General features: G+C 36.4%; 1 protein-coding gene across 3 annotated transcripts in view; it reads left to right on the top strand.

Moving 5' to 3' along the window:
* The window catches only part of LOC124605128 (tyrosine-protein phosphatase 10D), a 344,674-nt gene extending 331,760 nt beyond the window's left edge, over positions 1-12,914 (top strand). For all 3 annotated transcript variants that reach the window (XM_047136608.1, XM_047136610.1, XM_047136609.1), the window contains one exon: positions 11,114-12,914. Coding sequence is in view for 1 of the 3 variants with exons in the window: in XM_047136610.1 (XP_046992566.1) it covers positions 11,114-11,145 (32 nt within the window). In the remaining 2 variants the exon portion in view is untranslated. The remainder of the gene's footprint in view (positions 1-11,113) is intronic.
* The last annotated feature ends 270 nt before the right edge of the window (positions 12,915-13,184 follow it).

Below are 13,184 nucleotides of genomic sequence, written 5' to 3' on the forward strand. Positions count from 1 at the left end.
TGATTTGAAACTTCGTGGAAGGTCAGTGATGAGGTACTGGTGGAAGTAAAGCTGTGAGAACAGGTCATGGGTTATGCTTGGATGGCTCAGCCTGTAGAGCACTTGCACACAAAAGGTAAAGGTCCCAGGTTCGAGTCGTGGTCCGGTGGCACTTTTAATACGTTTAAAATGTGTATGTGTCACATTACAAATGCAAAGGTCTGGGGGTTCAATGCCTAGAATTTTTTGTCCATCGTGTATCACCTCTTTAACCCCGACAATGATTTTTTTTAATGTGAAAAATGCGCATTGCACTTTGGTTCGAAATCCATGTCAAACTGTGAGGCCCTTAGAGCTGGTCGAACAGGTCAGTACAAAGGTCAGAGGGAAGGCAAGGGTGTAGGACATTTCCTAGTAAAGCACTTTGATGTTCAAACCAGGCTTTTGTTTGAGGAGAACTTTATATTTTTTTTAATATGGAGTTTTCTCCTACTCTGTATTATGTCAATACATGTAATGCAGAACTGTCTAAAGAAAATAGTGTACATGGTACATATGTTTTACATTGAGAACAATAAAATAAGACGTAGATCAAGAACAAATGGAAAAGTAATCTGTCAACAAATAACAACAAATTTGAAAAAATGTAATACCAAAACTGATCATAAAATAAAACAATTATTTCTTGTCCCAGTGTGTTGTTGCAAAGTGTGCTCTGAAACAGGATATTGTATATTGCCAATATAGACCATTCGTCTGTGTCATTCATCTTCACCAAAGCCTTTGAAGGAGTCATGCGGACTGTTTCTACATAAAACATTTCTTTCCATACATCTTAGACATCCATGCTAGAAGTGTGTATGTAGGTCAGCATATTCCAGCCTGGTGGTAAATTGCAACTTTCTGAGGGAGAACAACAAAAAGGCCATGAGTGTGGTTTTGTTTAATAAGTCACCACCACCATCATATTAAAGCCATTTAATATCTACTGCTGGATAAAGGTCTCCTTTAGACTTGTCATTTTACTGCAGTTGTTGGCAGTACACACCCTTGCTGCTCCTGCACATTTTTTAACATGTTATGCAAATTGTCCAGTCTGTCACCATCTTGGTTTTTTTATATTTCTCAGAACATAACAAAGAACTGCCTTTGGTCATCTACCATCCATCTGCCTGGGTATGTGTCATTCTCAGCTCCATTACGTTTTTGTTACGGTCGTTATTACTCCTTCCGCTCCTGTCTGTTTCCTGATCTATTTGTTTACTTTGCAGTCTCTTCTAGTATTTCCCAAACCAAATTGGTTGCTAAACATCTTCATTTTTTAATGTTTTTATGTTAAAAGGCAGTGTCTCACTACCATAAGTCAAAGTTGCTAATACACGTTGACTGCATACTTTCCATTTCAGACATGATGTAAGCAATATTTTGAAACCATGCTTAGGTTATTAACTGCACTCTGGCCGTATTTACACACTTCTGATAGTTTCTTTTGCTGTCCTACCAATAGTGGTAGTCACTGTTTTTCATCAAGAACAACATCTGACAGCAACTATTATCCTCATTTGAAATGTCAGCAAATAAATGCCTGACAGAAGAGCAATTATTGAATGAGAGAATATTTTCAGATTGTCAGACTTAAGACAAAAAACAATTTTTTTTTTAATCTGGGAAGAAAACATACTAAAAAGAGATATGGATACAACAGAACTGGCATAGTTTCACATAAATGCCTGTGACCAACAACATTTCTTTGTATCACAAGAAATATTGGTTCTGTTGTTCTCATGTTACAGGTGTGGAAGTAGACGTTCAACTTGTGGTCAATGAAAACAAAAGAAAATAGCCAAATGAGCTTGCAACATTATGTAAGATTTGCATTGAACAGTACCAACCAGATATAAGAAAAAAAGTTCAGTCAAATATTTTGTGAAATGGTTTGTCAAAAGTAAGAAATGAAATAGATTAGGGAAACATGTGATGCTTCTCATTTGTTGTATATGATATCGAGCATCATTCAGAGGTGTGCCACATGTTTCTTTAATCTGTTTTATTTTTTCCTTTTAGACATCTCATGTCACAACCCCCCCCCCCCCCCCCCCCCCTGTCCCTCTCTCTCTCTCTCTCTCTCTCTCTCTCTCTCTCTCTCTCTCTCTCTCTCTTACAAAGTATCTATTTTATTTTCAAATTTTGTTCAGATTTTGTTCAGAAAGCAAGATATTTTGACAACTCATTTGTTTCCCTAGCGTCTTCTGTTCTCAAAATGTCCTGGATCTAGTACTTGATTCAAAGGAAGCAATCGTGAGAGTTAGAAACCACACAAATGTAACATTTTATGTGCAAAATAGAAGTAGTGAACGTTTTGGTATTTAATTTGCCTAGTTAGCAGCAGCTGTTCATGAAATATTTTGATTATCCCTCTGATCACTAATTAAGTTTTTGTTAATTGCTGGTTTTTTTTTTTTTACCACAGACAAAATTTTCCCTCAAATCGCTGATTAATTTTTTTAAATTCCTGTGATTATTTTAAGCAAATAATCTCTTTCCTGTTAGTCAGTATCTTACTCCATTTGTCCATTTCCCACACTTTGTTTGGCTGTGACATTTCATACAAAAACCCTTTATGTAATTTATAGAGTGTCTTGTTTTCACTCCTCTCAAACATTTGATTGAAAAAGGAAAAAGCAGCGGAACATAAAGTGCATGTCTACCTAATGTATGAAGTTTTGTTTTGAGTGCACATATACAATGTTGCACAGGAGCACAAAATACTCTGACAAATAACTTGAAAGTGGACAATATGATTTTAAATACCTCTAGATTTGCAGAGGACCAGATAATTATTAGCTGATTATGTGGTATCTGCAATAAGCATTGAATAAACTAAAAACTTCAGTTGTCAGTTGCATTGTGGACTCCAAAATACAATTATTTTTATTTTTGTTTCACCTCACAAGGCCTTCATGTCCAGTAGCCTTTCGTTGTAGCCAGCTATGTATGCTGCTATGCGGGTGTTTTGTCGATGGACCAAAGTCAAAGGGCAGTACACAGCTCATGCCGACAAGGATACATTATTGATTGACCTCATATTTTGAGGAGGAAAAAGCACATGTGCAGAGGAGGAAAATGCACAAGTGCAAGATATCAGCCATAGGAGTTTATCCCGCATGGAAATTTGAGCCATAACTCTGATAGTATGTAGGTATAACCTTATGAAAGTACAGCTTTTAAACTTTCAAGCACACCGGTGGTTTTTTGTTGGCTCCACTCCACTGCAGCTGCTTAATGCCAGAGCATGAAATGCAGTACATGACGTGACGACTGGAGTCCTCCTATTCACACGGTGTTGAAGACAAGGAAAGAGGATGGGCGAGATGGACACATCCACCAAATGTGTTATGAACCTTGTTCGAGAAAGCACGTTATTCTGTGCAAAAAGTAGGTCAAATGTATTTTAGCTGTAATACTGTCAGCTTTAAAATCCAAAGAAAATAACACACAGCAGTGGTATTAATAATGAAAGAGTGCTTCACTGCTTCTTTACTGACACACTCATTTGTTTCATTCATTTACACTGCATTTGCAAATGGCAACATAAAAGTGTCTGGGATAAGCTACAGAATAGAAACCACTCACTTTGACATAATGAACAAAGCATATTACCAAAGTATTTCTCACACCACCTGCTCACTGCATTGTACAGTACTTCACAGTCAGACACAAAGTGGCTGCAGTAGAGTGCAGTGAATGCCAACAGTCAGTGCACACAAAATATAAAAGCTAAGCATTCAGAAGGCCATAAGTGTGTACTTTCAGAATTATGGCCTAAATTTTCACATGTGATAGATCGCTGGGGCCGATATCTTGCAAGTGTGCTTTTTCTCTCTTAAAATATGAGGTCAACTGGTGATGTTTCCTTGTAAGACTCAGCTTAGCACAGCATTCACTCTTCTATTGTGCTTTCTCCTCAGTCTCTTTCTGTTCTTCAGCATTTGCCCTTGTAAAATCTGTCCTGCTGTAAAATGTTTGAACTTTTGACCACTCATCCCAGATGCCTATGTGACTGGCAAATTATACTAAGTACATCCACCCTGGAGGGTCTCAATGTAAGCCCTAAGCTGCAATAAATGCAGAAATTTTTGTATTATATTTATGTCTGTCAGTTACCTTTGACAATCTGACTCTTCCATTCTGTCCATATCTTACATGTGTCTTCTTACACAGAATATAGCAAAAGATTTTAATCATGTGATAGCTGTTACAGAAACCAAGCCAATAGGTTTCCAAGGGAAACAGTATTTGTGAGCTGAAGTAGTTTAAATGGTTAAATGATAAAATTGTAGAACTAGTACTGGGTTGCAGTTATTTTGGTATAATATATCTTACTGTGAGACATTGGAGATTGCCTGAATCAAAAGTAAATGTCTAAGAATATGTGTTACAATTAACAGGAAAGTAAGGAAGAAAACCCAGAAGTGAACACAAAGAAAGTTCTACAAGGTGATGGCCCTCTCCATGTTAACATGTGGCAGCAAGAACTGGGCAGTAAACAGTAACACAAGAGGAAATTTTGAACAATGCTGAGAAGAGATTTCTAAGATCTGTGGCAGGCTGTCAAGTAATGTTTTATGGAAGGTGCTGGAAATCATCAATATAAATCCAGAAAATCAGTAAAACACGTTAAAATGGAAAGTATATATTGAGTGAAAAGACACTAACAGAATTCCAAAGACTGCTGTAGTACAAGCCAGTATGGTGCTGGAATGACCAGATAGGAGGACAATTTACCTTTGACAGAGCAGCCCTGTAGACAGAAATCTTGAAAGTTGTGGTGAAACTGAACAGTGTAAAGACCTGGATGGAATACCAACAATGTGGAACGGGCAGATTGCTACTCACCGCATACAGGTGGCGTTAAGTTGCAGACAGGCACAACAAAGAAGACTGCTAAAATATAAAGCTTTCAGACAAAGACCTTTTTCAAAACTAGAAAACACACACAATAGATGTTACTGGATGGGACAATACATAAAATAACGGAAAGGCAGCCACTCGCTTATAGCAGGTCAACGCATGGAGAAAATAGCATTCACACTAGCTTTCAAGCAGTAACTCTTTTTCCAAGCAAAAGCTCATGTGCAAGCTCGCGCGCACACACACACACACACACACACACACACACACACACACACACACACTTGGCCACTGCAGGACTCATTATTGATACTTGGTTGTCAAAAGCAATTGCCTGAGCTAACTGTAGTAGGAGGGGGGAGGGGGGGGGGGACAGGGAATAAGTAAGGACTCAAGGAAAGAGGCAGGTATTTTGCACAGATGACACTGGTGGCCAAAGAACAAGATGAAAAAATCAAAAATAGATATAGGAAGAGGTAGATGATGGGAATACTGAGCCTATTGGGGAAGCGAGGGTGGAGGAAGAGAAATGTAAAAGAGGGAGAAAAAGGTGGGAGAGAGAAAGGAGAGATGCAAAACAGAGAGAGGAGAGAGAGAGAGAGAGAGAGAGAGAGAGAGCCTGCATGGTGTGATGAGGGGGAGGGGGGGGGGGGAGGAAGACAGGTGGGAGAAGGTAGTGCATAATGATGTAGATAGAGCAGGAGTGGTGTGAATGGAAGAGAGAAGGGAAGAGTTAAAGTGAGGCAGTGGGAACAGGTTAGTGGAGATTTAGGCCGTGGGGATTTCGAGAGTGCAGGATGTGTTGGAACATGTCTATGTAGTTCAGAAAAACAGAAATTAACGTGATAGTATGGCCCTCCACAAATACTATAATTTACTAATTTATCTGAATCAAATGGAAAATTCAGTTGAGAAGCCTGTGAACTTATAAGAAGACAAAATGGTTGGTTGGTATGTACCTTCAGGAGGGTGGAATTCTGAGCTCTTGTTATTAGAAAAAGCTGTATCTAGCTTTCATAACATGTATCTTTGTTCCTCAAGGAGAAAAGAAAAACAGGTTAAGGACTGGTGGAAAGGATGTGGAAGTCACTGAGCCCCCAGGTTTAAAGAGACCCACATTTGTGAGGCACAAGGAGACAAAGCTGAAAATGAAGGTGTCAGAGAGAGTAGGAAACCAAAAATAGTATGTTGGTAGCCACTGACAGCTTCAGAACAGGGCTGATAGGAGGGCATAACAGAAAGTAAAGGATGATTGAAGAGGAAAATAATTTAAAAATGAAATTAATAGTGTGTAATAGTGTGATTAACAGCTAGAAGAAAAGAGAAAATGAGGTAGAGAGAGAGAGAGAGAGAGAGAGAGCGGGGCGTGGGGGGGTGTATTGTATTTGGAATGTGATTTCTACAGAAAACAAGTAGTGTGTTGTAATTTTTGTTCTTTCATTTACAAATAATTATCTTGGAAACATTATCATATTCTTACAAATTTCAGTGCAGATAGTTCGTAGTACTTGAATTGCAGTGTGATATGTGTTTTCACTGTTACCCTTTTGTGCTTTATTTCATGCATTTTCATGCATATGAGTCATGGTCTGGTGGTGACCATTTGAAATGTTGTCAAGTAATTATGTAATAAATTCATATAGTAAACAAACTTTCAAGAAATGTTGCTAAAGCCACATTTCAGAAACATAGAAAAAACAATTTTATGTATATTTACTAGAAATGACAGTTTTATCACTGACATTAAAACTGCACAAATCAACAAACACTACTTATATATTCAGTACATAACTTTTTAAAAATTCTTTTTATGTGGTTAAGTAAACTGACACAAAGTCCCACTTGCAGTGGTTTCAACTTTTGAAATTCTATATACAGATCACTAGAGTCCAGTATTTTGGTGCTAAATGATCTAGGCAGTCAGGTTCAAAATCCATCCATTAACTTCTCCATGTTGTGTATGTCAATCCAGCTACTATTTATTCATGTTCATATCCATTGTTTAACAAAAATTCTTCACAATTAAACAACATTTTGTGAAATTACATTTCCTGTCATACAGGTCAGAAAAAAGTTTCCAACTATACATTCTTCTGTCATTTCTCATCTTTCCATTAGTGAGATTATTATCAACAAAAAGGGGGAACTTGATTAATCACATAAGTTTGAAATTAATTTTTCTTTAATAACATAAGATTCATATATTATACATCTGGGGATGTGCATGTGAACTGTGATGACCATTAAGCTGTCAATGGAGATGAATTAATGCACACATTTTGTAGGCTGCTATGTGAGATAGCCTGCAACACATCAAGCTCTGCAACCCGATCTCAACTGCTGGGATTGTATGACTCTCTACTAACCACTGTAATGAACTAAAACTTATTTTAACTAATTCAGTGACAATAACAGTCAAGAGCCAAAAGAGCTCACCATCTTGTTCTTGGGTAATTCATCCATCTCCTTTGTGATATCAGAATTGTACATATATCTTTCCACTCAACCTGTGTTTCACAATTTGTGCAAATATTTAGTTATAAGAGGTAAGTATGCTAATGGAATGTGCTGGTGGAAAGTAAATAATTTAGGAGTAAAAATGTCCAAGTGTGTGACACACACACACACACACACACACACACACACACACACACACACACACACACAGGTAGGGCTAACTGTGCCAGGGCTGCAGTCCTGCAGCTGGACTTGTGTGGGGTGGAGTGCTTGAAGGGAGAAAGGTGGTTGGGAGCTGGCGGGAGGGTTAGAGAAACGGGACGAAGAGGCAGCAGGTGCACGGGGTAGGAATGTGACACAGTCAATGGCATGGTGAGTTCGTGCAGCACACATTGCCGATGACATGGAGAACTCACAGGCTGAGCTACCTGTGAATGTAATCATGTTGCCTGCTGCAATTTCTGCTCAGTATTTTATGTGGCCGTGACCACAAACCATTTGTCCATGAGGACAACTGCCATACTGTGGCAAAGAACAGAGGATCACCCAGTGGAGGAACACATTGCTGAGCACAATATGCCAGATTTCAGTGACTGCTTTACACTAGGAGCTGTTCCATAGAAATGAGTGAAATCATCTAATACAGACTGTATTAAGTATTGGAGTGTCTCTTTCTCTACACACATCAGTATATTTTATTTCAAGTTGACACATTGCTCTTTCTCTCACAGTAGAAAATTGCTTTCTTGTTACTTTAGCTCTCACATCAGCTTCACACCATTTTTCCGCCGAGTGTAAATTATTAGGAATTCCATCACACATTTTTTGAGCTTTGAAGTACAACTTATACTTGGTGACCTAGCTTCTTATGCCATTCTTGTTTTTCTCCTTCTGCTAGTAGCGATTGCATTTGTGATTTAATTGTTAATTGTTGCTTCATGCTGTCTATTTCTTGCTTTTGGTCCTTCAAAAAGTATTTTATCTGTATAAATTTGAACAGACTGTGTACTAAACACAACTGTACAATCTTTTTTCAGTGATATTCACAGGCATCGCATTTCTACTCAGTTCAGGAACGTCCTTGAAAATGCAGTTTCAATCAACAAAGTTTCCCGTTGCACCTAGCTTCAAAGATCCACCTTTTTTGGCAACTTCCACAACATCTTTTACATTTGTTAACTTGTCTATTTCATTATGCAAATGTTCTGTACATACACTGCCAACAATGATGACCATTTTTTCTTTCTCATCAGCTTCTTCTGAAAACCTCTTGTGTTGCAGTTACACATAATAAATGAAGTATCTGCTTTCATGTTCTGTTCAGTGATATCTTCTTTCTTGATGTTTTGAGTGATGTCTTCTTTCTTGTTTTCTTCCGTGGCTGGATTTTCATTTGTGTCTTTTTTTATGGTTTGTGCTTTTGCAGTGAGGATGCAGCTTGAAAGGTCTTGTTTTTGGTTCTTGAATTGTACTTTTGTTTTTAAAGTAGTGCTCCCCTTTTCTGTGATTATTTTTGTTGTATATAGAACAGTGTTCTTTCTCATTAGACTTTTTGTAAATACCTCCATGTCCACCAAATTTGTTACAGATTAAATTCTCCTTTTATTTTCGTTAAAATGAACATCAGAGGTAATACTATCTTCTTGGTTATTACTCTTCAATCATTCCTCTTCTTTTATGAGCAGCTTAGCAATTAGAATTTCCATAGTCTTCTCATCACTAAGGATGAATCCTATACCAGAGAAATTTTTTTAAATTAGTCTGGTGAAATGGACAGTATCTTGGGTATGAGAATAGTATCTGGTAACTTTTCTGACTAGAGACGATATGATTCAAATGCTATATTCTATAGAGCTCTTTTATTTGCAGTCATGTCTCTAGTTTTATTATTTTTGAAATTCTAAAGTTCTTGACGCATCTGCTATGTTCTTTGAGAAGCATTCCTTTTCTATATTATTTTATCATATATAGCCCTGTAAGCTTCAGAACAAAACACATGTGACTTTCAGTTTGTATCAGTTGCCCTCATTACATAATATTTTGTCTTGCTGCCATTCTGTTTTTCTTTTCTGCTTTTCTTGTGTCATGTTTTTCAAGTGATTCAGTTTCATCCCCAACACCACACACATCTTGCGTAGTAAACAACATTCCGATTTTGATGTCCTACTGGGCGAAATTACTGCTGTTCTTGAGCACTGGAGTATAGTGAAATTCTTCATATTCCCGAGACTTTTTAAGTGCTTTGCTCTTTGCCTTCTTTTCAATGTTTTTTGTTTTTCCTTATGATGTTTCTTTGTTGATTTCAAGAAATTTTTAATTATTCAGGACACTGATTATTTTATATTTTATCTATTTTTTAAGGCAGCTCTGGGCCCATAATCTGTCACATTTTTTTCTGCTGTATTCACTTTATTTGAATATTATAAAACACACCGATTGAGCGATACGACTTTTGTCGTCATCTTTGTACTTACAGACCATTCTGCTGTTCATGTTGGTGGCCAACCTTTGAAAACATACAGCAAACATTGTGTTTTATCCAACATTCCAACAACCAGTAACAGTATTGACTTACTGCAGCTGGCATACTTATGACAGTTGATTTGTGACATAAACTCTCTGAATGGTTTCCTTCTGTAAAGACTAATTCACTGATCCCATTCTTCTTCACCTGATGCAGGGATCAGTTAAAAAAAAATACTCTCTCACTTTTCAGAATGATAAAAACTTGCCTTACACCGCTAAGAAGAAATAGTTATTATTTTATTACATATACAATTTACACATCATTTTTCTTCTCCAGAATACATTTCACTCTCTCCCTGTTAAAGTTTTTTTCATATCAACTCTTAAGGAAGCCCTGGTCTTTTGTCACCTAGAAGTGATTCTCTCCCCACTTCATTTGGAGCATACTTTGTCACTGGTATTTGCTACTCTCTCAGAAAAGTCTGTCATATCTCATAGATGCTCTGTCATCAGTATATCCAGATTACCAAGATTACGTGGCATATCTAGCATCATGGTGCTGCGAACCCATAATGATGACAATGATATAGAAACTCTCACCTGTAAGCTGTCCATATGCAACAGCAAGAGTACACCAATGTTATTGCCAATGTCATGTCAGTCTAACGAGCACAGTTACTTTGCCATCAGTTTTCTCTTAAGAAGGTGATGTTAAGAATTGTTGTTATCCTAAATGTCAGTGTATTACCCACTAGTTTTGTCTCACTCACAAATAAATGTAGCAAAAATGGCTTAATGTCTAAATAATCTGCACCATTCTAGATTGACGATACAAGTAACCATATAATTCAAAGTGTTCATGTGCAACAATATCTGTTTCCTAACAATCTGTTTGATGTATGTATTTTTGAAGTGTGACTTGAATTTTTCATGAAGTTGCTATATGGTCACCTTTTTCTGAGTCCATGCTCTCACTTTCATTTAATGTGTACCACCACTTACTAACAACTGTAAAAAAAATTTAATATGAACTCATTTTCAGAAGGTGTACAGAACAGAGCACAATGACTATATACAAAGAGAAAAAAAAGGTGACACTTTGAAAGGAGGCTCTTTCCCAAAATTGGAATAAATTAAATAAAACTTCGCTATTGCATGTAATGAGTTTCAGCATGGAAGGAATGTTGCTCTATTATATAGATTCAGTGCAAATCAGATGCTGCAGAATGTTACCTATTATTTCACTAACTAAAAAAATTGCACAACTGGTTGTATATAATATAATTTTTTTTTGTTGCAGATGATGAGGGCATTGCTGAATCTGGGATGTGACCAGTACAAATTCTGGAAAGACAATAATGGTGGTTGACAAAGTTATTGTGGGCTGCTGTGATTCATTTCCATGAAATATGGTGGAGCTTCTTACAACCTTTTACAGTTACAACGTGTTTTAGTGAATGAAACATATGGATTTTTATATTTTATAAGACTTTTAATGAAGCAGAGTTTTTGGTGACCACAGTGTCAGCATATTCATTGGTGCTATAAAGAGTCAATAAGAATCTGCAGTGTGTTAGAGGAACTGAACTTAATGTCTCCATGTGTGTGTCAAAAATACTCTCAGCAACAGTTTGCTACAGAATATCTTCCATGTAGGTGATATTATATATTTTGACAGATGACTTTTTAATATAATAGTTTTATGCTGTATTTTATATTTTAATGGCCTTATTGTAAGGAAAAGTTTCTGCAAAAAGGTATTTTAAGATTTGTTTCTTATATGTCACACTTGTGGCTGTCATAATTTTGCAGTATTGATTTGGAAAGAAAATCAGTCCTGTGCTTGCAGGTTTTGTGCCAGATACATTCCTTATTTCCTTATGTTATTTAACTGTAGTATAAAGAAAAATGCTGTATACATGTGGGAGAATGTTATGTAGAATCTCATTTTCTATGGAAATTAATCCCTGTTCATAATGGTGAACTGATTGATAATTCTCATTTCATGTTGTTGTTATCTTTAAAATAGAAGCCCAGTATTATTTCTATTATTACAATAGTCCTCAAGTAGTAAATAATATACAGATAAACACTATGAACAGATTAGTGTGGCAGCTTTGATTAAAAATGTACAAGAGTAGAAATAACAGGGAAATACTTTGTCTTTCATTGGTGAGTGCCTATGATCCGGAGCTGGCTTATGCTGGAGGAAACCCACATCTGATGTCAAGTGTATTTGCATTATTCATTTTCTGATCTTGTTTCCTTTCTGACTAAATCACTACATTCATAGCACAAAACGATAAGCAATAAATCAACAGATTTGTCAGTATAATTTTGTGCCATTTATAGCTTTTTATATGAAAAAACTAATTTTATTGCACAGTTCAGTTAATGAATAATGAGAAGTGACTGAGGAGAGGCATGTGAATGTTGTGAAGTTAAGAGAGATAAACAGATATTATTTAGTGGCCTTCAGCAGTACGTTAGGGTTGACAACATTTAATAAGGCAGCTATTTGTACATTGTACAATCACAAATTAAGTATTGGGTTACAGAGCAGCAAATGAAAATAGTGCCATGAGCTGCACTCAAGTATAAGATGCTGTTGACTGATGAATCTCTGATGTACTTTCCTTGGTCTCGGTGCACTATGGTAGAAGCTATCTTCATTTAGGCGTGGAATCATAATGTTGAGCATCTACCATGGAACACCTTACTTATTTTAATGTTGGACAGCATATTATTTTTGTATAATAAATTTGACCTATAAGCCTGACTTTTCTATTGTCATGCTGGAAAGATACAGGGAATGTAATTTGGAAAGAAAGAGTTCCTTGTGTCTTTTTTAAGGATGTTTGACAACATTGTGTGCATGCTTTTGTTGTGTAAGTGCTGGCTTCCTGTCTCTTTTCATGTTGTGATAATTCTTGTTGTCTCTATCATTAACATACAGGCCTATTTATAAATAATGATATAAATTGCTCCAAATGATAATTTTATTTTTTGGCATTTTCTTTAGTCTCATTTCTTCACTCATGTGGAATCTGATGAACACGTGATTTTTTTATAAAATAAAGAAACCAGACTGTACATGCAAATTGTTTACATTCTGAAATTTTGAACTTTATTTTTAGCATTTATGTTTCACTTATATAAAATATGTCCACTTAGTAATATTGAATATGTAATATGTTTTGAATGAAAGAAAGTTGTCAGCTTGACAACTACTAATACTGGAACAAAAAAAGCATGGAGTTAACACACACATGAAATAATACGAGTAATAATAATAAAAACAGGCACTGATTTCCAGCTTTATGGCAATTAAGACAGTTTCTTCATCAAAAGAAAATGACAAATAAGAAATA

Source organism: Schistocerca americana, chromosome 3 (assembly GCF_021461395.2).
Source record: "Schistocerca americana isolate TAMUIC-IGC-003095 chromosome 3, iqSchAmer2.1, whole genome shotgun sequence".
NCBI classification, from domain to species: Eukaryota; Metazoa; Arthropoda; class Insecta; order Orthoptera; family Acrididae; genus Schistocerca; species Schistocerca americana.